This window comes from Hirundo rustica, chromosome 5 (genome assembly GCF_015227805.2).
Source record: "Hirundo rustica isolate bHirRus1 chromosome 5, bHirRus1.pri.v3, whole genome shotgun sequence".
Taxonomy (NCBI): Eukaryota; Metazoa; Chordata; class Aves; order Passeriformes; family Hirundinidae; genus Hirundo; species Hirundo rustica.
In genome coordinates, this window is record NC_053454.1 from 29,708,125 (window position 1) to 29,732,181 (window position 24,057).

Consider the following 24,057-nt stretch of genomic DNA (forward strand, 5'->3'; position numbering starts at 1 on the left):
AGCCGCGCCCGCGCCGCCGCCGCCGCGCCTGGGCTGCTCCCGCCATGCGGCTCTGGGTGCTCCTCAGCCTGCTGCTGCTGCAGGAAGCGCTGCCACACGGTGAGCCGCCGCCCCGACGGGTCCCTCCGCTTTGCGAGGCTCCGCGGGCTTCCCTTTTCCCAGTTGCGTCCCCGGGACAGGAGCGGGAGCCATCACGGGAGGGGGCGGCGGGGCTCCCGTCCCGCTGCGCAGAGGCGGAGGGGAGGCGGGTTGCTCGCATCGTGTGCGGCCATCGTGAAGCCCTCCGGCGAAAATGCGGGTTTGGGTTTTGGGGAGAGGCGTTCGCGGCAGCCCCTGCTGCCCCTGCCGTCTTCTCTCTTTGGGGTAAAACCTTAAAGTCCGCGTCCAGTCCCGTGTGGCGCCCGAGGAGGGGACGGTGCTGGACGTGGGACAGCGCTGGACGCGGTTCTCGGATTTAGAAAACAACCAAAAAAAGTTTGGGCTTTTTGCATCGTTGTTCGATTGAGAGCATCGAACTTTACTCATAACCCTGCTTCAGGCTGTGAGAGAATCTTGGTGGGGAAAGGCAAGTTTTTGGGAAGGGACATTGATAACTAATTCTTGATTTACGTAGGCTTTAACTAGCAAAAGAGAGGCTCTTCCCCTCTTGCAAAATGTGGATGAACTTATTAATACTTATGCGGAAGATTCAACAGCAACAAAAATTCCATTGTTTTACACTGTGGAAGGGCTTGGAGATCAAGGCCTGCGTAGCCCATGGAAGGGAGAAATAGGAGGCAGACTCTTAGGTGAGTGGTGAAAGGCAGAAGCAGTTACCGCAGGTACTTCAGGAGGTCGTAAGGAAAACATTCTTGTAAGAACATAAAAAAATCGTCCACCCTGAGAGCTGTTAAGCATAGAAAGAATTTGTCAGAGGAGGCTGTAAAGTCTCCAGCCTTTGGAAAAGTCAGAGCTCAGCTGAACAAAGCTCAGAGCAGCTAAATAAAGATGGGAAGGGACTTCCAGAAGTCTTTTCCAGCCTAATTTCTCACAACTACATGCAGAGGAGTTGCACTGTAGATCAGAGTGGTGTGGGAGAGGATTTCTGCTGAAAGATCTGGTCTGTGAGTATACCACATCAAAAAAAGTGTTTTCTATTTGGGAAGTAGACAGTAAAAACACAGAATGAATTGTAACTTGGGCAAAAGATTTCCCAAGTCTATGTTTTGGTCAGTTTATCATGTTTATACTGAGGTGTGACTGGGTGCTTCTCGCTCTGCCGTCCAAAAGCTTAGCAATGGGAGAAAGTAACCTGGCATATTTAATAAGAATTTCTTGTCGAAAGCTAAATGTAGAAATCTTAATGTCGGAGTTGTAATTTCAAAATAGTCTTCCTAATTTATCTTGTATTAATTTATGTCCTAATGAAATATGCCCCTCCAGATTGGCTCTGTGTTTGGATGATTTAACTTTTTGTTTGAAGTATCACAAATAATGAGATGTGTCCAGCCTGTTCTGTTACATTACTTGTAATCACAAACAGTAATTCCTCACATAGTAATCCCGCAGGTTAATTATACTTTTTGGTAACCTCACATAAACCTAAATTATTTTTTTCTCAAGGAAGAATTGATCAGTATAAATTGAGAGAGTTTTCAGTCTGTGATGGTGCCAAGATGTAGCGTGGGGCCTGCCTTGTGGAATGGTGAACAGTGGACATGATTCCGCTGTACTTTTGGGAAACCATGCTCACACGCTTCTTCTCAAGTTCTCTATGTTGACACTTGAAGATCAGGGGCCGTCTCCAGTTATGACCTGTGCAGCTGTGAGACCAGTGGAATATGCATGTGGATTTAGGTGATGTCTCAAATAAAAAAACTAATGCTTTTTGGAATTATATAACTAACACCCATTTTGAAATTGTTGCGTGTGTGACATTTGTGAGAACAAGGGGTAGGCAAACATTAAAGGGTAGGGTGAGATAAATACTGTGAACCAGGAGCAGAAGTCGTGCATGATACATTTCTGTGACATCTGGATGCATTGTCTCCTAGCTTGGCATGATGAGTTAGTAGGGACCTCGAATGTACTGTTGCAGCTGAAATTAGTACAGTGCCACATAGAACTTTAGGAGCTGATCAGAGGTAGAAATGAGGCATTTTCTCAATATTTTTATAACTCTTAATTTTATTATATTTTTATATATAATAAGTGCTGTTGCACTAAAGCAGTGCAACATTAGGCAGTGCAATGTTATTAAAGCAGTGAGAGCTCAGTGCATACCTCTAGTGAGACAGTGAAATATCCCAAACGTGGCATATTCATGTGCTTGCATAAATGGACTAGTTGACCTTGTTCCCTTTCTTGGGAAAGTCTTGCAAATTGAGTAAGGAAATGCAAGATTCTTGGTGAGGGTTTCTGTGTTCTTGGAGGGATTTGTTCATGTCCTCTTTACCTTAGGTGATACTGTAGCAGTTAATTTAGTTGTCTTGCATAGAAACACTTAATTCAGCTGTGACAGAAGACAGGATTGTGAGGTGCAGAAGTGGTGGTGTCAGTCGGTATCTGGGCAGACTTACAAGGGAGTGTTGGGAGGGAGCAAGGCCACAGCTTGCTTGGGAGCTCACCTCTCCCAAAGGTACAACAGAGGCAGGACCACGTTTTCTGTGTTGGAAGATAAAAGCTTGTCTGATGGGCTTCCTGAAACGCCCCTACTGTCACCTGCAGGGAAATACAAGGTCTGGCGGACAAAGCTCTCTCTGAGCAGCTGGGAGTGTGGTGTAGGAGGACAGTGTTCAGACTTGCTGAACTGCAGGAACACGGAACAGAGGGAGCTTGTGTGGAGAGAAAAAACTTCATCTTGAGAAAATCAAAACCAGGCTTCTGGCACTTAAAATTGAAAAGCTTGCATAGGAGAGTCTTTAACAGTTTCTTAAAGGCAGAGTCTAGGTGTGGCAGAGTACACAGTATGGGATGAAGCATTTCCTAGGAGTGAGGTTGCAGAATCCATGTGCCTTTGAAATAGTGTCAGGATAAAGGTTGGCAGAAAGTAGTGGGAATGTCAGAGTAGTTTGAATAAATTTCAGTAGGGTTTGATGGGGGGGAAAAAAAAATGAAGGATGGCTGAACCAAAGCTTGTATGCTGCTACAGAGTAATCTGGAATGTTCAACTAAGAACTGGAATGGCCAATTTGAAATGGGAATGCTTATTCAAAAGGCTTATCAGGCCTGTCAGTGGAACCTTCCAGTCCTAGGGCACAGTAGTGTGATGGAATTCCACTAAGATGGAGCAGCTTACCTGAGGGGGAAGTGGCAATATGTGTTGAAGAAAACTTCAGTGTTAAATCTGTTTCCTGGTGGGTTTTGATGGTAAAAGTCATCAGGGCTGAAATACCAGCCCTGTGGGGAGGAACCAACCTGGTAACTGACCACCCAATGTGTAATTGACTGGATTGCTCTGCTCTGCTAAGGAAAATCAGAGGGCCAGCAAAGACTGGATAGAAAAGCCAAAGGAAGAATAACTTCCCCTCACATGGGCTGTGTCACACACATCGAGGTGTGATGCAGAATGCAATTGTTTGGATGCCACAAATAATCACTTAGAGCTGCTATTCAGAGAGCCCCTCAGAAGAGCAGCAGTTCTTGATCTGGAGCAGAACTCAGGTAATTGGATTCAGATGTTGCTGTGGAACAGCCAGACTGTAGTTCTAATATTCTTGCAGGAACAATAAAACAATAAAAGACAAAAAAAACACCACTTATGTGTTTAATTTTGAAGGTGGGGATTACATAAGAGGAGGAGGCTCCTTAACTCATGTGTGGGTTAAATATAAAACCAGAATAAAGCAGACGAAAAGAGTTTAAGAAACAGCTTAAAAAAGGATAAAATCAGCCTTTTTCTTCTTCTGATGTACCATGGTGGGGCAGGGATCATGGCTGCAGAATTTTTATGGCTTGTAGGAATGGGGAATAAGAAAGAGCATGTATAGAAAGTAAAATTTAAAAATTTATCTGTGTGCACCCATGTTCACTGTGGAGGTGCTTAGAGAGGTTTTACTGGAAAATGGTGACATAATAAGCATAGAAGAAACTCAAGAGTCCAGTATCCTACGAAGCACTGTAAGAGCAGACTCTGAAATAGAATTTTTCTCTCTGGGGAGGGTCATTAGAGGACATCTCAGTAATATGTCAAAAGAATTTGTGAGAGAGAAAATTAGTAACGGAAACTGTTTAAGTGTCGTGATTTTATGATATACACCTGAGGTGTAAAAGAAATTGGAATCTGAATTTAGTGAAGCCTTAACCCAGGAGCGGTTTGTCATAACTTACCGTCTTTTTCCAGAGAAGGGCAATGAAGCTGGTGACGGGTCTAGAGGAGTAAGTCCTATGAGGAGTGGCTGAGGGAGCTGGGCTTGCTTAGCCTGGAGAAAAGGAGGCTCAGTGGTGACTTTATCACTCTCTACAACCACCTGAAAGAAGGTGCTAGCAAGGTGGGGTTTGGCCTCTTCTCCCAGGCAGCGAGTGACAGGACAAGAGGACAGAGCCTCAGCCTGGGCCACCGGAGATTCAGGTTGAAATTAGGAGGAATTTCTTCACAGCAGGTGTGATCAGACATTGGAATGAACTGCCAGTGGAGGTGGTGGAATCACCGTCCCTGAAGGCCTTTAAGGAAAGAGTGGATGGCAATTGTTGCCATGGCCTAATTGACATTGTGGGTTTTGGTCAAAGGCTGGGGGGTCTATGATCTCAGAGGTTTTTTTCCAACTGGATTGATTGTGATATCCACTATATCATATCATATAAGTATACCTTTCCAGGGAAATGGAATATCCCAGTATTTTACAATATTTGCGGGAGGCAGAGGCACAAAGCCAGATGTCTGTATTCTGTAAACTGAACTCCTGAATTGCTGAAAAGTCAGTATGGCTTTGGCATACTGCCCTACAGGCCCCCCTCCTTTTTTTTTTTTTTTTTTTTTTTTTTCCTCCTTGGGAAGTTTTGTTTTTCAGATCCCTCAGGTTCTCTGAGGACTTTTTGTAAGAGTGTGGCCATGGATGAATTGGTTGAGATATTTGAGATTCCCAAAGGCTTTCATTAAGCCTAATTCCTTGGGAACCAATGTGCTGTGAGATGAGGGAAGACCTCTCATGGAACAATAACTAATAGGAAATAATGAGCAGGAATTAGTCTTTTTGCAATAAGGATAGAATTGCTTTTATCCAGTTTAATTTAAGAAGGATCTTGTAAGGCACATGCTTTTCAGCATGTTTAAGTATCTGTTAAAAGAAAATAAAACTGTCTGTAAAGAGTTATAGAAATATCCCTCAATTTTAAAAGACTGGGCAGGGAAAATAGGACTTCAAATTTCATGTTGGTAGACATTGAATAACACAAACTGTTCTAACTTCATGTATGCCTTGATGGTTTTCTGCTTATGAATTTTTAACCAATAGTTCCTGTTTAGGAAAGTGATCTTGGAATTACACTTGATTATTTTAAAAAAAGTCAACTTCTAATATAGCTATCTTGAAAAGTAATGAGCTGTTTAAACAGGAAAGAAGACACCATTAATATGTACAGCTAGACCTGAGCATTCCTTGAACCTGGTGTACAGTCTGCTTTTGTGTTCTTGCCACCACCCAGATGTGGTGTAGCTGAACTGTTTTAAGATGCATATTCTTAACAGGAACAATTAGACAGAGTAGAACTTGTCAGTCTACTCTACTTGGAAAGAATCTGAGTCAAAAATGCTCAAGTTTTGTAAAAGTATATGTGTTGGAGAGCATGCTGGAAAAACATGGATATTTATTTATTTAATACAAAAACTAGAAGACATCTAGTATTTATGTGCAATTTTCAAAACTGATCAGACGAATCAATGAAGGAAAACATCCAAGGGCAATTTAGTTTAAAAAACCCAACAACAATAACAGAAAACAACAACAACAACAACAACCAAACAAAAAATGATAAAAAACCCCAAACAAACAAAAAAACTACCCCAAACCAAACAAAACCAAAAACAGCCAAGCACAATAAAATGATGACAACTGTGGTTCACAGACTCCATGAGCTAAAGGTTCCTGGAAGCTTAGGAGTGTAGTATCAAAGGAGCAGAGATGATTGCCATGTTCCCTTATTGGCATCTGACACTAGGTGGTGTTCAGTGCAAATAATTTTGGCCTGACCCACTGTAGCCTTTCTATTGTAAGGCAAGGAAAAAAATGCTAGAACTTCCTGGTTTTAAAATTGGTGCTCACAAGGCACTGTGTTGTTTAAAAACAATGTGTTCTACATCAGCCTGGACTTGGAGAAGTGCAAGGTGTCCAGCTGGGGTTTGAGGAGTGTCACAGGAGCTGTCAGTGCCAGGAATCTGGAAGTCCTGCTGTTCATACTTGCAGCCCGTACCAGTTTTAACTGTGCTGAGTGTATGAGTATGCTGAGTTTTTCATCCCAGAGGGAGCTTGTTGATTGATTTGTACAATGAAGTACGTCAGCATTTTCATGTGAAAAACAAGAATTAGCTGTCAGGCACAGTTAGTGGTGTTTCTGGTGTCTGGCAAAAGTAGTTTTAGGCTCACAAAAGGACTGTGCTTCCTGATGTCAGTTGAAGTTGGATTTTTTTGTTTGTTTTTATTTTTAAATATTTGAGACACCTCACTTTTTCTTTTACTTCCTTTGTTAAGGCAAGTGGGCATCCCTGTTCCCTTTAGGATGTAATTAAATCTCTTATTGTTTGTCTCTAAATAAGATTCTGTCTTAATCTGGACTGTCAAAACAAATGGCTCTTATGGAGAAGTGACAACTTAAGTCACCTTCAAGTGACTGAAGTATCACTTGCATTTCAGTAATTACTGTAAATGAAGAAAACTGTATCACTATCAGTATTTTTATATATCAGTTCTACACTTGTGAGTTCTTCATGTTTCCCTTATGGAAGTGCAGTGCATGAAGGGGTCGTGCAGAAGTGATGGGGACGTGACATGACACGAATGTGGGGAGCTTGTGTGTCATTGAGTGCCACATGGCAACACCAGGAGGTGGAAATGACAAAAGTGGCTGCAGGTAGAAGTGTTGGTTTTCTTTGCCTTACCATTTGTAGTTTTCATACCTTGCATATTTCTCTGTTTATGTAAGTATAGTTTTTCCACATGTTCTTGAAAGCTCTCTTTATTTTTTCCTTTTTCCCCAGGAAAATGGGTCATGGCAAACTTCAAAAACTTAAGGAAAATAACTCTTACTAAATTTTATGCATCTTTTCTAGGAAGAACAAAACTTCCATTATTCTCTGGGATAATAAGGAAGGGTTTTTTTTCCCCAAAAGGCTATATAAACATTTTCTAATCAGTAACATCCCTTATTTTCTTTATTTTACCAGTTATTGGACAGCCTGCAAAGAGTAAGCGTCCCAAAGAACCTGGAGAAAACAAAATTAAGCCTGTTAACAAGAAAGTAAAACCAAAGACCCCCAAAACAAAGGAGAGAGAATCTGTGGACTCCTCTTTGAAGTCCCAGTCCATACTGACACAGGTGATGGATAAAGGTAATTTCCAGAAACTAGCTGCCACCTTAAGTCTGGCTGCAGGACAAAGCGTAGAACTACGATGCAAGGGGAGTAATGTTACTTGGAACTATCCTACTTATTTAGACACCTTTAAAGACTCCAGACTCAGGTAAGCGATTTTTCATTTTTTGCAGGAAAAATCCAGAACTTTTTTTTTTTTCCTTACTGTGTTCAACACCGCTGGTGTTTTTGTTTGTTTGTTTGTTTACATTTTTACAATCATGATGTTCTGATAGTTTTTAGTGTCAGCAAAAAGGATGAGCAACTTTTAGTCATCACCAGTTACTGCCTTGTGATGTGCATTGTGGGATATTCTTACAGCATGTGAACTCTGTTTCCTTCAGATGAACCTAAAATGAAGATGATGTTCACCATTATGCTCCAACCACGAACAAGGAACCACGTTAGGGTTGGTCCAAAGTAAAACTCTCAGGATGTGTGAGTGAGGATGTCAGGTGCTCACTACCAACTCCGTTACTTTGCAGAGAACTGCTCGTGTTGGGTTGTACTCGTTGCTTGTGTGGCTACCACATGAGTTAGTAAGGTTAATTTCCTGAAGAGACTCAAACCCACATCCCCTAACTAGCAAAAAATACACCAGCCTTCATGCTAAGGAGCAAGTGGTTCAGTCAGAGTTGCCTTTGCATGCAAAACGAAATTGCAGGGCTTGTGTTGTATCAGAGTTTAGTGCTGAGGATTGTCACTTTAAATTGAGGAAAGCTTTCTGTCATCTTGTGACATCTTAATGAAAACCATATAAAGATTTGTTAAGAGCAGGAGGGGGAACTGACTGCCCCACCATGTGAATGTCCTGTTGCTCTGAACATCTTTTCTGAGACTCTCCGTACATTGCCCTCCTGATTTTTGAGGGTAGTACATGTAGCTAACTGTAGATTAAATGTAGTGATTTAGTTCTGTATTGGAAAGAGGAGGGGCATATAAGGAGTTTAAGGATGTCTTCCACAGCATTTTATTGCTCTGAGAAGTGTTTGTTTTCACTGGCTGTTTTATGAAGGCAGTGAAGCACTGTGATTGATACCCAAAGAAAGAACTGTTAGGAGCTTTTCTTGGATTGTTAAGTGAGAGAGGCACAGAGGTATGAGTCAAGGTATCAGCTGCTCTTGTCCTGTTGTTCCTAAGTACAAGTGTGTCTGCTCTCTCTAAGTAACTCAGGTTATCTGAATCTCAGTGATCTATTCACTTATTTACAGGTGTGATGTTACCTTAAAATCGCTCCCAGTTAATTAGTTTTTCAGATTCTTTTTCTTTCCACTTCTCTTTCCCAAGAGGAGTGTTGCTGAATGGCAGTTACACACTGTGATCTCTAGCACATCCTTCTGTAATTCACGAGGCAGTTCTCCATGCAGTTACTTGCCTGTCCCTTGTTGGCTGAGGCATTCAAGAGCTGCCCTGGCTGAGTGCAAGGCTTCTGCCACAGTAAGTTACAGCAGCAAGCCAGTTCCTGCTGTGGGCTTATCACAGCAAGATCTGTCAGAAGATCCTGTGGCTGCTTTAAACTGCTACTGCTTATTTTGCAAGGAATACTGTTCTATCCAGGTTTCTTTCAGCAGGTGGCGCTTATTAGCTGCACTACAGACCTGGCCTCCCAGCAAGCCAGAGCTGGATGTGCAAATCAACAGGGAGTGTGTGTGTATGTGGTGGTCATTGTCATTCTCAAGTCTGTCTTAATGTTTTGTGCAGTTGCAAATAGGTTTCTGGTGTGATTTGGTCTGTAGACCTCGAGGCCACGCTATCTGAGTGTCAGAATCTAGCATTGAAGACGGCAGGGCAGGTATTCAGGGTTTTTGGAGAGGAATCTGGGTGCTTCTTAATTGGTTATTTGACTGTCTATTCCTCTCATGCAAAATTAAGTGTTCTCTGTTGATGCATGTGGAACAAAATACAAGAAATTGAGATAGTTTTGGAAAACAAAATGGAAAAATGAATGTAATGATTGTGTATTTTTCTGTTTTCCAGTTTGAAGTAGCTTGGGATCCTGTTGCCTCAGCAATTTACATTTCTGTACTCAGTCAAGTTAACAGTGATTTAACTATACAGCAAAAGTTAGTTACGCTGCACAAAATAAGTGCTATAAAACATTCTGACTGGGTGGATGTAACTTGCCTAAGTATGTATTTTCTTTTAGAACAAGGTAAGGCATATACTTAAGGATCTGTATTGAAATATAACGGTCATTGCTTTTGAAATAAGTTGTTAAAGCAGTAAGGCTATGTTTGACTAAATAGGCAGTTTTGAATGCAAGCAGAAGATCCTAAGATGAACTAGAGAAATTGAAAATATAGATTAGAAGCAGATTTCAGAGTCACTGAATAGTAATAATTTACAGAGACATTGACCACAGGATCCTGTGCAGTGACATTTTCATCACATTTTTAGCACGGCTTTGGTAATTATCTCAAGGTCTTTGCCATAGTGCTAATAGGTGCCTATGGAACAAAGTCTGCTGTATAGAATGTGAAATTTGAAATTTGTGTTCTGTGGTTTCAGAAAGGTTTGATGGAGTTTAACTGGAAGTACCATAAGGGTACCCTGTTACTTAGCTCAGTTGGCAACGTTTGTAAGTGAGCTGGCACTAGAAAAGGTCAGCAAAGCTATGGTCTTGCAAGATAAGCTTAGATCTTCCTCATGGCATATGCAAGACTGTGCACCAAGCATCAACTGCAATAGGCAATTAAAAAAAAAATTACTAATATATTACCGTAATTCTTTTAAAACAAAACGCTGAATCTAGGGCAGAGGGGGGAAAATCAGAAAAATTATTAGCAAATAATAACCTACAGCAGAAATTGTTTAATTGTCTAGGTAGATATATGTCCAGTATCTTCTAACATTTTTTGAGTACTTAAAGACCAAGAATAAGATACTCCCTTCATTACCAATTAGTGAGGTGTGGGGCAAAACCCAAGCTAATTAACTGGGCTGGGCCTTTTATACCTTAGATTTCCATGCGGGTCTTGCTGGAGTTGGGGCACTGGTGCAAACCAGAATTGATGGCAGCGGCAGCAGAGAGATGTGATGGGGCCAAGAGGAGGTAATGGAAAATGAAGGAGTGGGTTGGTGTGCCAGAGGAAAAGTGAAAAGGAGGAGAGACACTGGTGATGAGATCCTTGCAGTTGCTGGGGACAAATGACTACAATTCTTCTGTTCATTTTAATGTCCCTATAGCAACAGATGCTCAGGTATCCAATTCTTACTTTTCCCTTAAATAATAGAAGGGGTGTGCAGATTCAACTACTCTGGCATTTTGGCTTGCAGCTAGTTAAATTTAGCATCAATGTAATGTATTTTTTATGGGTGGTTGCAAAAAGAAGTAGGGATAAAAATCAGATGTTTTGCCTCCATGCTATGCTTAACCTCATTTTTAACTCACCCTTATGTTAAGGAGACTTCAGCAACCTGGGGGACAATATGCTTTTTCTAAGGAGGAAGATTTTAATTAGAAAGCCATTTCTGTAGTATTAGTGGCTATGCTTCCATTGAATTTATCCTTGTAGCCATACTCGCCAAGCTGGTAAATAAAATATTTTCCTTGCTGTACTAGAGAGTCTCGGTTTTTAATAGGTCTGGAGCTGTTACGTGCGCTTAAATTACCATATCTGAGGGAGTGAGAGATGCTGGTGAAAGGAGGAGGAGGAGGATTCTCTGGAGCAGAAATTCTGCCTTTCCATTGCTCTAACTGGAGTACACAACAGTACACACTGAAATAATTTACTTAGCTTTAGAGATTGTAGCATGAAATACAGTTCTGGGGAGACAGCTTAAATCATGCAAACATGGTTCGCAGCTTAAGGGCACACTTCAGAACTAGACTATTATCTGTAATGCTCTCTTCCTTGTCCAGCACATAAATACTTGTCTGAAAATTTTGTGTGCTGGCTGAACTGGCCAAAAACATTTGATGGTGTTAACTACTAATCAGAGGTTACTCTTGCACCCCAGTATGGAAGGGTTTGAATACTGTTTTGTAAGACTATGAATAACAAATTAATGACTGGAGGCTTGCCCAGAAACTGGATCTACAACATATGAGAGGGATGAAAATAAAAATAAGGGCAGGTGCATTTTCCTTTTAGTAAAGCTTTATAGCAGAAAGCTGCTCTGACTTCATACAGTCTCTGTGCTGCCTGGAGCATGGGTCTCTCCCCTGCTGAAGACCAGCTGCATTTAACTCCATCTGATAAGGAAACTCCTATGAAATGGAGCTGCTCTGATGGAAGAAGCAGGACAAACAGCTGGATGTACGTCACATGTACGTTCATGTGAGAGGAGGGTGTCTGGACAGGAGCACTCTCAAAAATATTGAGGGAACTGGGTGTGGTGGGGGCCAAAATTAAACTGAAATTAGACTGCTTTCACTGAATGCAGCCTCCCACAGGCGTAATGGGATGTCAGTTGTGCTCATGCGTATGACTGAATTTGATTTTGCTGCTTGAGCTTTGAAGTTTGAAAGCTAAGGATTTTTTCCTTATGTAAAACAGCGAGATGTTATGTTCCTGTCCTAGTGAGCATGTATTTGAGATAAGCTCTCTTTTGTCAGTATGAATGCAGCTGCTTGAGAGGAGTGGATGCTCTTTGAGTACTGCTTTGTATGCTGCCTTTATATATATTTTCTATATAAATATATATTTTGGCTTCTAAATGTGGCATAGTTTTCTGGCTAAAATCTTCTGAACTTTAAATAAAATTTAATAAGATGAATGTATGGAATAATATTTTGGGCTATTTTTCTAGTTTCTTTAAACAGTCTGGTAATGTTAGTATACACAATGTTTTTAATTTGTGACATCTACAATACAGCAAAGTTTTGGTTTCTGGGTCAGATTTCCCAGCATCTGAAATGGAATAGTAATACTAATGAAATACTAATGAAAGACTAACAAAATAATAAATTAATCTGGAAATATTGGTCAGTTGCAGAATTTACCATTCATACTTTATTTTCTAGGACCTGTTTTGTGTGCTTTATATGGTCATGTCTCAAGTTTCAACACTTGCACTCTCAGATGCCAGGTTTTGTTATTGCATGTTTGTGGATGACTACCTTGCTAGGTTATTTCCATTGATTACTGGATAGCGTGTTCTCAGTTAAGAACACACTGTATAATAATTAATTAACTCTGACCTTATTTTGCTATCTGTTCGGATTTCAAGCTATAGCTCAGTGTGTGCATTAATGATTGGAGACAAAGGTGTAATGGCATAATGATTTCTGTCTTGTTGATATTTAGTACTTGATACTTGGAAAACACTTTATTCTGAGGTAGTCATAGAGCCTGTGAAGTGTGCACTGGGAAATTAAATAGTAATAATACAGACTAGGACATGCTTTGGATTTTTCTCTTCTTCCTTTTGGGAATGATACACAGCATGTTCTCTTGCACAGATAGGAATCTCTCAAATGTTATCCAAAAACTGAAGATAGTTTATAATGTAAGGTAGTGTATATATTAAACATGGAAAGGCTACTGCATCATATTACACAATTCTAAAAAAAATGGAATCAGACAAGGTTGTGTAGGACAAATGTGGATAGGAAATGGGATTTGCCTGTTTATTGAGTCAGGCCTCAAAACTGCCCTGTGTGGATCCATGTACTAATGGTGTCTAAGGGCTTACTGGAAAATGCAATTCTCAGTTATCTCTGTTTGAGGTGTGTATTTGGTGTGCTTTCAATCTTTAAGCTGCTGGTCTGACTGAAGGCTGAATGTTGGGTTATATGAACTGCTGTTTGTGATTGCTGGTGGTTGTGCAAACTGCTAGCAGAACACCTGAGGAGTCAGAACCTCTGGGAAGCACATGCAGCTGAAGTTGTGGCCTTCTGTTTAGACAGTTATTCTGCCTACAATGGAGAGTTAAGCAAAACAGAGCACTTAGCTAACACAGTACACTCAGGCATGTTTGTAGTACTGCTGTTACTCACTCATGAGGTGTTTTAGAGGATAAAAATTTCTTCAAAGGTGCTAATCCCAGAAATAAATGATTCAGTTGGGTATCTGCCTTACAGAATAACTGCCACATTAGTAAGAATTAGGAGGGTAATAAATATTCAAAAAAACCCACAGCTGAATGAGTATGAGAGCTGTTCAGACTTTATGCAAGCTGTATATTTGTCCAACCCCCTTTTAAAACAGTAAAAAGGAGTTCATTATCAAATATCTAATTGGAGAGTCATTCCTGACTTGGTTAGAAAAGAAATTACCTTGTAACTCATTGTCTTGCAAAGGAAACAGGAAACCCTTGATGACCTAGAACCACTACCTTGAAAGGCAGCTGGTTGAAAAGAAGATTTTTAAGGATTGCAGCAGAGTGCATCAGCACTGCCACATGGCTGTGCTAACAGTGCTCCCTGAGAACTGGTACTCTTAGGCCATTGCTTTTGCAATCCATCAAAAGTCAACACAGCAGACTGCCAATCACACCACCATCTGTCTGCCAGGAAGAGCCCGGAAAGTAAACCTTAAAATATATACAGAAAAAGAACAAGATGAGGCTGTAGCTGCTATATTTCATAAGACAGGACCTTTGCCCCTTAGAAAAATTGTCAGGATTGTCTGTGTATATGTCTACACAGTTATAAATATTTGCACATTTACAAATGTCAATCCACGGAGAGATGTGCCTGGGAAATACAGGAGAAGGGGAAAAAAGGCAAATCAAGTCTGTAATAATCAGACAGGCTGAATTTTGTGTAGTTATGTGATGGCACTGCCAGTACACTTCCAGCAGTTCTCAGGGTCATGCTCTAAAATAGCCAAGGAGTGTGAAGGAAACTCCAGTGAGTTGACTTAGACCACAGAAGCAGGTGATGCAGAATGACTTAACATGCAGGATAAATCCAAGCTGAGGTAGCAGCTCTTTGCAAGTGGTATTGCAAGTATGCTCAAGATTGGTAAAGCATTCGCACTGAAAGCAGGTAGAAATTATTAAAAAAACTCTCAGTTGAGTACCTGCTACTAAGTACTAGTGAATTATCTTTGTTAGATACTGTTGAAGCAGTGCTACAGTATTTAAAAAGGACTGAGATGCATGTGGGTTGATTTGTAGAATGAAGGAAAGGGTTGTACGTGGACAAATTAGGACAAAACATAGATGAACATACGGCCTAAACCAGTCACAGCCCAGTTTCAAAATGGAGACTTGAAGGAATCCAGAAATTAACTATACAAGACAAGAGCTTGCAAGCTCTTATGTGTTGTTAAAATCAGTAAAACTACTCAGGTAAACAGTCTCTGTTGGAGCAAAAGTAGAAATTGCAACAGAACTTTGAAAGTGAAGGGGGTGAGTTGCAGAGAAGGAATAAAAAAATCAAAAGTGGAAATGAGCTGACAGAAATATACAAGGAAATACATCTGTACTTGTCTTTGCCTCTTGTTTTTATTTTTCCACAGCATAAAGCAGCTTGACAGGTATAGTCAGCTGATCCTTGCAAACTCCACTGCGGCAGACACAGGTGAATACAGCTGCTGGCTTCAGCTGTGCGATGGTAACAAATGCAGGAAGGATGAGACTAAAACAGGGTCAACATACATCTTTTTCACAGGTAATTAGCTCACTGGGGGATTATTAATGGAAATATATTTGCTGGTAAGACAGAAATAAAGCTGCATCAGTGATTTCACTGTCCAGATTTTACTGCTACAGTTTTCATCAATTTTTAGTGGATGTTAAGGAAGACTGTGCTGGTAGGCAGAAAATTACTTGCTTAGTGTGATTTTTTTGAGTCCATTTTCGCTACAGATTATGCAAAATACCCAAAGTAACTGATAATGCAATGAAAAGCACATACCTTAGAAATTAGTAATATACTTTCTGAGGATTTTCTACAAAACTAATAAAAAATGTTTTAATTCTTGAGAATGTGTCTTGATAAAGAAAATAAATCTATGCAGAAGATTCATTTTGTCATGGCATTCAGATGACCCCATGGACTCTCCCTCACTGCCACTTTATTCCAGTTACTTGCACCGCCTTAAAAAACTTGATCTTGCTGACCTTGGTAAGGCCACAATTTCTCTGAGGAGTCATTATGGCATGTGGAGAGGCAAAACACTCTTCAAGTGCATGTGATATCCATCAGAGCCTGTGCACAGTTTACTGCTGCTTGGTACAACAGAGCTGAAATCAAGTGGTTCATTTTTTCTTCTGGAAACAGTTCTGAATAGCAAAACAACCTTTGATGCCTCATGAGAGCTAAAGTATTTGTGGTTAGAAAACCTTTTTACTACAAAATGTTAAGATAGATAGGATTGTTTTCAATACGTTTTGGAGTTAAATTGGACTTTGAGACAGAAGTGCTTAATGTTTTTGGGATACATTCCTTAGAAAGGCTGGAATAAACTTTTCAGTCAAATTATTATGTAAATGCTCATGCTAGAAAGAGGAATTTCAGATTTATATTTCCATTTTCCATGCCAATTATGGAAATACTCCTCAACTGTGATTCTGAGAGCACTAATATTTCATCTACTTAGGACAGTAAATCAAACATTTTGCCTAAAAGCAAAGGTATAAAAGTCTGTAGCTTCAAAAAGTGTATTTTTTTCTGGATGTAGTCCTCATCTTACCAGTGGTGATGGGATCCAGATAAGTATTTGGAAGCTTACTAAAAGACATTCCAAAGATTTTTCTTAAGATTAAAAAAATACTTTGTTTTTAGGTTCAATTTAATGTTTTCTGATGCAAGCAATGTTCTTTTTTCTTTTGTGTGTGCATATTAAAATTAAGCCAAAGCTTTTTGTTCTTTTTGTTTTAAATGTTGCTCACAGCTATTTTCTCTTGTCAAATGTACTTTTCTTTCTGTTAAATCAAGATGTAAATATTTCTGTAATTATGTCAACTCTTCTGCACAGACAAAGAGGAACTTTTTGTACCTACTCCCAGTTATTTTGAGATTGTCTACTTGAACCCAGATAAACCCGCAGTCATCCCATGCCGTGTCACTACTCCTTCAGCAAAAGTGACTCTTCACAGGGAATTTCCAGCAGAAGAAATTGAAACAGATGGAACTGATATAATTTATGATGCAAAGAAGGGTTTTGTCTTCCAGCACCCTACTTCTGATCATAAAGGTATTGTCTACTGCAAAGCAGAGTCACGGGGAGCACCTCAGATTTCCATCAGATATCACCTACTGTACGTGGAAGGTAAAGTGCCGTTTTCTTGGTGCTTAAATTGACTCTTCTGCTGACGTTAAGAAAATAATTTTAGAAAGTAAGATAAGTAATGTGAGTTCTAAAATCTTGATCAAAAGTCTGTGTGATAAAACGTTTATCTGGTTTAAATTCCAGTGTTTCCCAGTTTAGAGGGGAAACCTGCAGGTGTAAAACACCTGTTGCATTAAGCAAACGGAGTCAAAAATTGACTGTCAATTTTATCAGTGTATTTAACTTTAGCAGCTAGTTTTCTGTTTCTAAACACTGTCTTTGTCTCAGTTCCCAAGGGCCCGCCCTCAACCTCAATTGCGGTGTCATCCAGTAGGGCTGGGCTCAGTGACAGGGTTCATGTGGTCTGCACAGTCCTCGGGGAGCCAGATGTGGATGTGAACTTCAGGTGGCAGTATCCAGGGCAAGAGGTAAGAGGTGTATGCCCTGCCTGAAATGGTTTGTTCTTCACAGAGGCAGCGTTTTGAATGCTCTTGCCAGTTCAGGCATGCTGGCAGGAGGAGGCAGCATATCCCCTTTCAAATTCAGCCTATCTTTCCCTGAGAATCTTCCTGAGAAGTAGCACCAGAGATGGAGCTGGAGAGCCCTGTTAGTGAAAATCAAATTAAGCAAAGCTCCCTCCTCCCTCAGATTTCCATTCCAGAGATACTTGGCCTCTGGCAGCATTTCCAAAGAAAGCCTCAGACAGGATTCAAAGCCAACCAGCATCAGGAGGCTGTTCTAGGGCAAGCCACAAGGCAGATGTCCCTGCACTTGATATCCCTTCTTTCTCTATGGCTTGGGTGCATAAATTATCTAAGCACAGAATTTTTAACCTTGTCTATATCCAGAAGCAGAATCTGCTTCTGCCCAGCCTCATCTGAAAGAATCCACAGGAAACACAGTGTGAATCCGTGGTCTCTTTTCTTGCACGCATCACTGAAGGTCCCCTCTCTTTTCCCTCTAACCACCCTCACCTGTTGCAACAGGAGCTCATTTCTTAATCAGCCTCATTCTAGGCCCAGCTTTGCCTTCCAAAACTCTATCTCATTAGTGTCCACCCTCGTTTTGCATCTTTCCCAGGCTGCCCCCAGCCTGGTTTGCTGGCTGTTACTGGCCCAGCTGCTCCCGGTGGTTTTACAGCACCTGATGCATGCTGGCACGTGTGTGTTTACACCTCTCTAGCAGTGATTGAATACAAACAGCTAAAGCATGCAAGTTATCTCCCTTGTTTGCTATGGATACTAGAGCTGCAGTGCAGGGCACACACACTATCAGCAGAGGACTACACCCTCTCACTGCACCCACCTACGGGGGTGAGAGAGGCTTGGCCTGTGGCCTGCATCTGCCCTGGAAAGGGTTGATGTGCTTATCCACTAGGGTAAACTATCTCAGCTCCAGCTGTGCCTGGGGATAGGGAGGGGAGAGTTGTGTTTGGGTTTCTGCCCCAACAAAAGGATCAAGTAAATGTCAGAGTGCAAGCACTGTATGCTTGTTGGAAACTTAACATTTACTGAGAGCGTTCACATACTGCAAAAGAAAAACGGTGGGATGGAAGGAGAAAAGACAGGACCATCGGTGTTCCTGGTCATACAGACCTTTTATGCAAGAAAAAGGAGTGATGTTGTTCTGAGATTGACTGGATGTTTCCATTCATGCTGCTGCTTTCAGTACTGGCAGCTGTGTGGTAGTTTTGTCCCAGCCCACACCACCCAGCAGCTGGGCTCTCACCCACTGAAAGATTCTTGAGCAGAAGCAGCACATTAATCCCTGCTTGTCCCTGGGTATGGTGCATTGTGGAGACCCTCATTTTATCTCTGTAGTCACTAACCTCTTCCTCTGCTTTTTTTCCACTCAGTTGTTTTTTTTCCTCATTTCCCCTTGCCACTCCCTGACAATTGCATTCGCTCATTCACCTTCTGTGAATGCTCTCAGATCCACCCATAATCTGATTCCATGCAACAGCCTTCAAAGCAGAAGGCAGTTAGTTTGAGGAAAAAGAGACTAGCAAGAGCCCAACTGGGCAAGCAGGGTCCACCTTGCACAGCCTTTACCTTCACTTTCAGTAGGGTGAAGGAAGTTCCACTTACTGTATTTAAGAAGTAACTTAAACTTGAATTAAATGTGCGGTATTACTTGATTGTAGGTAGCGCCTAAATTCCAGGTTTGGAACAGGAGGTAGTGCTTTGCTAAGTGTCTTAATTACTTTTAAAAGTTTAAGAATTTCTATTACATTTACAACTGCCAAGAATTTATTATTTTTTTTTTTCTAAAGCTGGTAATGCCTGCCACTTCCTAGGCATTCCCTGACTACATTGTGACTCATCCCTAAGTTTCAGGAAGGCTGGGAGCTGCCTTTGTACTGGTCATTTTGCAAATGTGAGATTGTAGCTTTGATTCTGCCTAAGTGTCTTACTTACCCTATTGCTACATTTACCTTAAGTCTTGTAGCATTCATATTCAAATGTTTAATCCATCTATGCCATGAAGCAAGGAAAGATGGTTTCCACACAGAAACCTCTCTCTTGCATTTTTATCCCAGTTATTAGTATAGCAGAAGCCAGTGTGCTTAAAGCTGCTGACTGGCAGCTGCTGGATTTTGGAAGAAAAGAGAGTGTCATTGGGCCAATTTCTCTTACCCAGTATTTTTTACCTTCTGAGGTGCCAGGCAGTGTGACCTCATAACCAGCCCATTGGAGAACTCCCTTATGGGAGTTTAAAAAAAAAAAAAAGGCGCCTTTTGTTTAATAACAAACCCCCCAACAACAAAAGCAAAAAAAACAACCAACCAACAAAAAACCCGCAAAACAACAAAACCCCAAACCAATCAACCAACCAACCCAACCAAAACCCCATTTTTTTTATATAAACACTGAGGGGTTGTATTTTTGGCTTTGAAGTTACATACATATTTTGGAATGTGAGGATTAACTCAGAAGTATTTGAGAATTGTTGCTGTTTGTTTATATGTTATCTAATGTAGCATTTTCTAAAACTAGAGGAGGAATTAGTTTTCATCATGTGACTTACAACTATTTGCTGCGCTAAAAGAGAATGAAAGCTCAGTCAGTTAACTCATGCCTCTGCTGCCTTTTTTTTGAGACAGCTTGAAGTCTGAAAATGAGCTCACACATCTATCCTGACACCTTCCCCAGGATACCTCACCTATTTGATCAGGTACCCAAATGCAGGCTTAGTAAGTGGCCTAAAACTGAGCTCATGAGCAGGCTCCAGGCAGAGCTTAGGCAAGCCCAGCACCTGTGCTTGGAGTGGAAGAGCCATTGTATTATCCTTATTTGGCACAGCCTGTTGGTACAATATTTAATGCAGGAATGTTGCTGCCACTGCCAGACACCTTCAGTTCCCTCACTTAGGGCTGACTTCTGGATATAGGCTCCTACTCTCCAACCTCTTGCTGCAGGGTGATGGGGTGGTGTCACTAAATCTACTTTGTGGAATCACCTCTTTTATGTGGGTGGGTTTGTTTTTGTTTTGTTTTTTTTTTTAACAGTCCGGAAGGCCTGTGATTATTCAAAACTTCTGGAGATTGATAAACAGAGGAATTGGACATACTACAAGAATCTCAAAGAGTGTTCTTCTTGTGGAGGATTTTGAAGACATAGATGTGGGAAACTATGTTTGTATAGCTCAGAACCTACAAGGAGAAACAACAGTAGCTACCAAAGTTGAACTAAAGTGATAGGAAAGACTAATGGACATGGACTGACCTGTATGTTATTTGACATTATAGCCATTAATTTTATTAATGTTTAAATTTAGCTTCTCTCTCACTGTTTCTTTTATATGTCAATGCATTCCATGTTGAGTAGCCTGACAAGCCACAACAGAGTTCACTCTGTCCAGCAGCAGTCGGTTGTGAGTTAATGAAACTACTATGAAGCATTAAAGTTTACGTCTCAACATGCATAGGGTGTGTGCATATTTAGAAACAGGTGCTCTTTGGGCTTTTCTTTGCATATGGTCTTTCTCTCAGACTCTTGCATGAGGTCAACCTGCTGTGTGGAACGTGCAGTTTTAACATTAAGAGTACTGTACGTGTTTAAAACAACAGCAACAACAAAACAAACTAAAAAATCCTTGTAACAAAGTTAGCCAATAGCAGTTGTTTATTTTGCAAGAATAATTAAATTTCTGAACATTATGAAACCATAAATATGTGTGTGCTCATTTTCATATATGTGTAAAGACAAACACAAAATTTTCTCTCCTGGTGAAGATTATTACCGTCTAGCACCTTAATATATATATTTGATATTTCCAGAGACATGTAAGCAAGTTGGGTATGGTGGATTTTCCTTATGTTGTTGCATTCTTACAACCTTTGTAGTTTACTCAGTAAGTCACTGCTCTGTAGATGGCTGGTGTTATGTTTAGGAAAATACGTAGCAAATAATGGTTGCTAAAGGTAAAACTTGCATTTATTTATATATTAACATTTACAGAAAAAAAGAAAGAGAAAAAAAAAGCAAACATTAGAATAATGTTCAGTTTTACAACAGACTTTCCTCTTAGGTTAATAACAAGTTCAACTTCATTGTATTAATTTACTTAGGAGAAAAGGAAAGATATTTTCATTTACACAGAGCTATACCTGGATAAATAAGCCACTGCTTCTCTCAGCCTGGGTTCAGTTAACCAGTACAAGGAAAGAACTTGCCAGAGGAGAAGGTAAGAACTCGATAACAGCATTGTTGGAAATTTTGGCAATTTTTTTTTTTTAAGTCTCAAGCACCAACTTTATGTGGGCTAGAACTTTCAGTACAAATCTACTCCTTAGTAGTGAAATGAAAAAAATTTAATGTAAGCCATTTTATTTACAAGGCAAGTGAAAACCAGCTTATTCTGATCATACAAGGAAGCAAAGCAGGAGCTGGTCCCTTGTTTGCACACTTCCCTCTGTCTCAGCCTGCATTTGACTAGAATTCCTGAAGCTTTCTTCTTCTGAGGGTCTGAGGTAACCTTGTGCTCCAGATAATTCAGACCTCTGAGCAGATGTGTACAGCGCTGTTTGGAATAATGACAGCTCTCAGTGCTAATGTAAAAATGGCAGCTTCCCAATGAAGTCAGTGATCTGATCAGTAGTGTAACTAATGGAAACATTAAACAAGCATGCTGAATGCTTTTTCTTCAGCGTGCAGGAACCTAAACCAATTTAACTGATAAGAGAAATACCTATGGTAATGGCTGAAATGGTTCCATGCAGGTCTCATGTAATAGGCTACATGCCTATTACAGGCATGTAATAGGAGAGCATTCCCCAAGAGTTTTTTTTCATCTCTGGCCTCTGAAAATAAGATAGCTAAAAAGAAAAAAAATTAAAACAGCATGCTCTAGAACTAACTTTGAAGGTGTAAGAGGCAAGGTTAATCTGTTAAAGAATTATGGAGATTATACAATTTCATAGTAATACCTAAAAAAGGTCTTTGTATCATTTTTTTAATGGAAAACAATGTCCTTGTAGCATGCAGGCTTGTTTAAATTCTGACCAAATTAACTTGAACAGTCCTTGAGATTCTAGATGAGGCTGTGCAATGTGTTAATTCTTTTTAGCATTTTCGTTTCTCAGAACAATGTCTTTCGCTTTGAACTAAAGGAGTTGTGTCAGCTTTTTGAATTTCAAAGTGGATTTGAGCCTGTAATTCAGTAATTGATTTCCTTCAAAGTATCTGCCCACACTTGTTCAACAGCACAGTGGAAGCATCATTTCCTTGATGGCACTTTGTCAGGAGAGGAAAAGATGGTGTAAATCCATTGTTTGAGTATTCTCCTGAGGTGTAATGGTTATGTGTAACTGTCACTTGCAGGTCTCAAGACTGATACAGAAGCAGTGCCTCTAAGGAAGAATTTTGCTGGGTGTCATGTCCTGTCCATCCTTTCTGTCCTTGTCCTCCCACCAAGATCAAAATAATTCTTGTAATTGAAAGCTATGAGAATTCTTTTACTATGTATTTTACATAGTTTTTATTTTACCAAAAGCCTCCTGGGCAGAGCTGATGTTACATTGCCACAGTTAATTGCACATTTCTACCTAAAGGAATGGTGACAGGGTAAGAGAATGAAGCCCTGGCAATGAAATGTAAGTGACTTGTCAAAGTTACATGCCTAAAGCTGCCAGTGCTATTATTTCCATTTCCATACCTGTGTCACTGCTCTTCTAAGGCCAAGGCAGCAGCAATGGTCAGAAGGTAATTTTTTCTTAAGGGTTCAGTGGTTATCCCAACTTTATGATGACCTTTTTAGCTGCAGCTCAGCCCTAAATGATTTCCTGGCTGTTGGACAAGATCAGTGGATGGTTACTGTCTAGAAGGAATTTCCTGCATGAATCGCATGATACCAGTTTACATGGAAGTGTCTTTGGTGTTAGTAATGAGAAACATCAAGGCTTTAGTTAGCTCAAGGAAATGATTCACCTCAAATTTTATAGAAAATACAGTGCAATCCATACAATGATCTTTTGAGAAAAGTATTGAAGGTGAACCATAGTATGGTTTGCAACAAACTGTACGGTACAGCTGTTAAATGTCACTGTAGCTTCCTCTGAAACTTAGCATGAGTTGGAACTGAGAGTAAAGGTGCATATCTGAAGAAAATCACTTGTTCAATTGCTTGACCTTTAGCTTAAGATGATGGTAAGCAGGTTTCTAGATTTTCCTGAAGGAAACCTTATGCTAAAGAAAAAAATCTCAAAATATGTAAAAGTTACTGGATTGAACAAAGCCTTTACTAATACACGGTACTTAAAGCTCAGAGAAACTCAGAGAAAAACATTGAAACAGTAATTACAGATCAGCAGAATTATTTAATTTGTTGAGACCAACAGGACGAACACTAAACAGGTATTTCTGTAATCTGATTTCTACATACAAGCAGTCTTCATTTCTTCATAAAAGCCTTAAAGACTCTACTTGCAAGCAGTTTAGCCATGAAGAGTCTCCTGCATTGTAGAGATAAATTATGAACAGATTAACAGTCTCTGTATTATCCACTCTACCATACTTACTTTTCTGTATGGTAGCCTAGAAGAGCTTTCCTTGCTTTTGCTACAGGAAGGGCTATAAAATATTTGACCTTCAAACATTTTTGTGCACTCTGCTTTGCATGTTTCATTCAGGACATTACACTGCAACTAAAGTAATAAAGTTCTTACTGGTGGCTAGGTAAGTGTCCTTGTGACAGGACCCATTACACTGCTAGCTTCTATCTGTGGCTTTTCTCACACGCAGAATGTTCTGAAGAATCACAAGCGAGCTCCATATATCTTTTTCTCCAGATATACAAGTGGATTAACAAAGTGAAAATTTTCTAAGGATTAGCTGAACATGAATAACTTGT

The 24,057-nt window shown here is 40.3% G+C and overlaps 1 protein-coding gene across 3 annotated transcripts; it reads left to right on the plus strand.

The window, feature by feature from the left end:
- Positions 1-23,904, plus strand: PDGFRL (platelet derived growth factor receptor like). 3 transcript variants are annotated; one of them, XR_005701114.1, is made up of 7 exons: positions 1-99; positions 7,358-7,652; positions 14,953-15,104; positions 16,414-16,707; positions 16,996-17,135; positions 21,278-21,393; positions 22,530-23,904. XR_005701114.1 is itself a non-coding variant. In XM_040065777.1 (6 exons), the coding sequence occupies exons 1-6, from the start codon at positions 45-47 to the stop codon at positions 20,402-20,404; spliced, it is 1,125 nt and encodes a 374-aa protein (XP_039921711.1). In that variant the 5' UTR covers positions 1-44; the 3' UTR covers positions 20,405-20,878. The 3 variants fall into 3 exon arrangements, 2 of the variants coding, with proteins under 2 accessions (XP_039921711.1, XP_039921712.1); XM_040065777.1 differs by lacking the exons at positions 21,278-21,393; positions 22,530-23,904 and adding an exon at positions 20,216-20,878; XM_040065778.2 differs by lacking the exons at positions 21,278-21,393; positions 22,530-23,904 and adding an exon at positions 19,811-19,973.
- Positions 23,905-24,057: the final 153 nt, after the last annotated feature.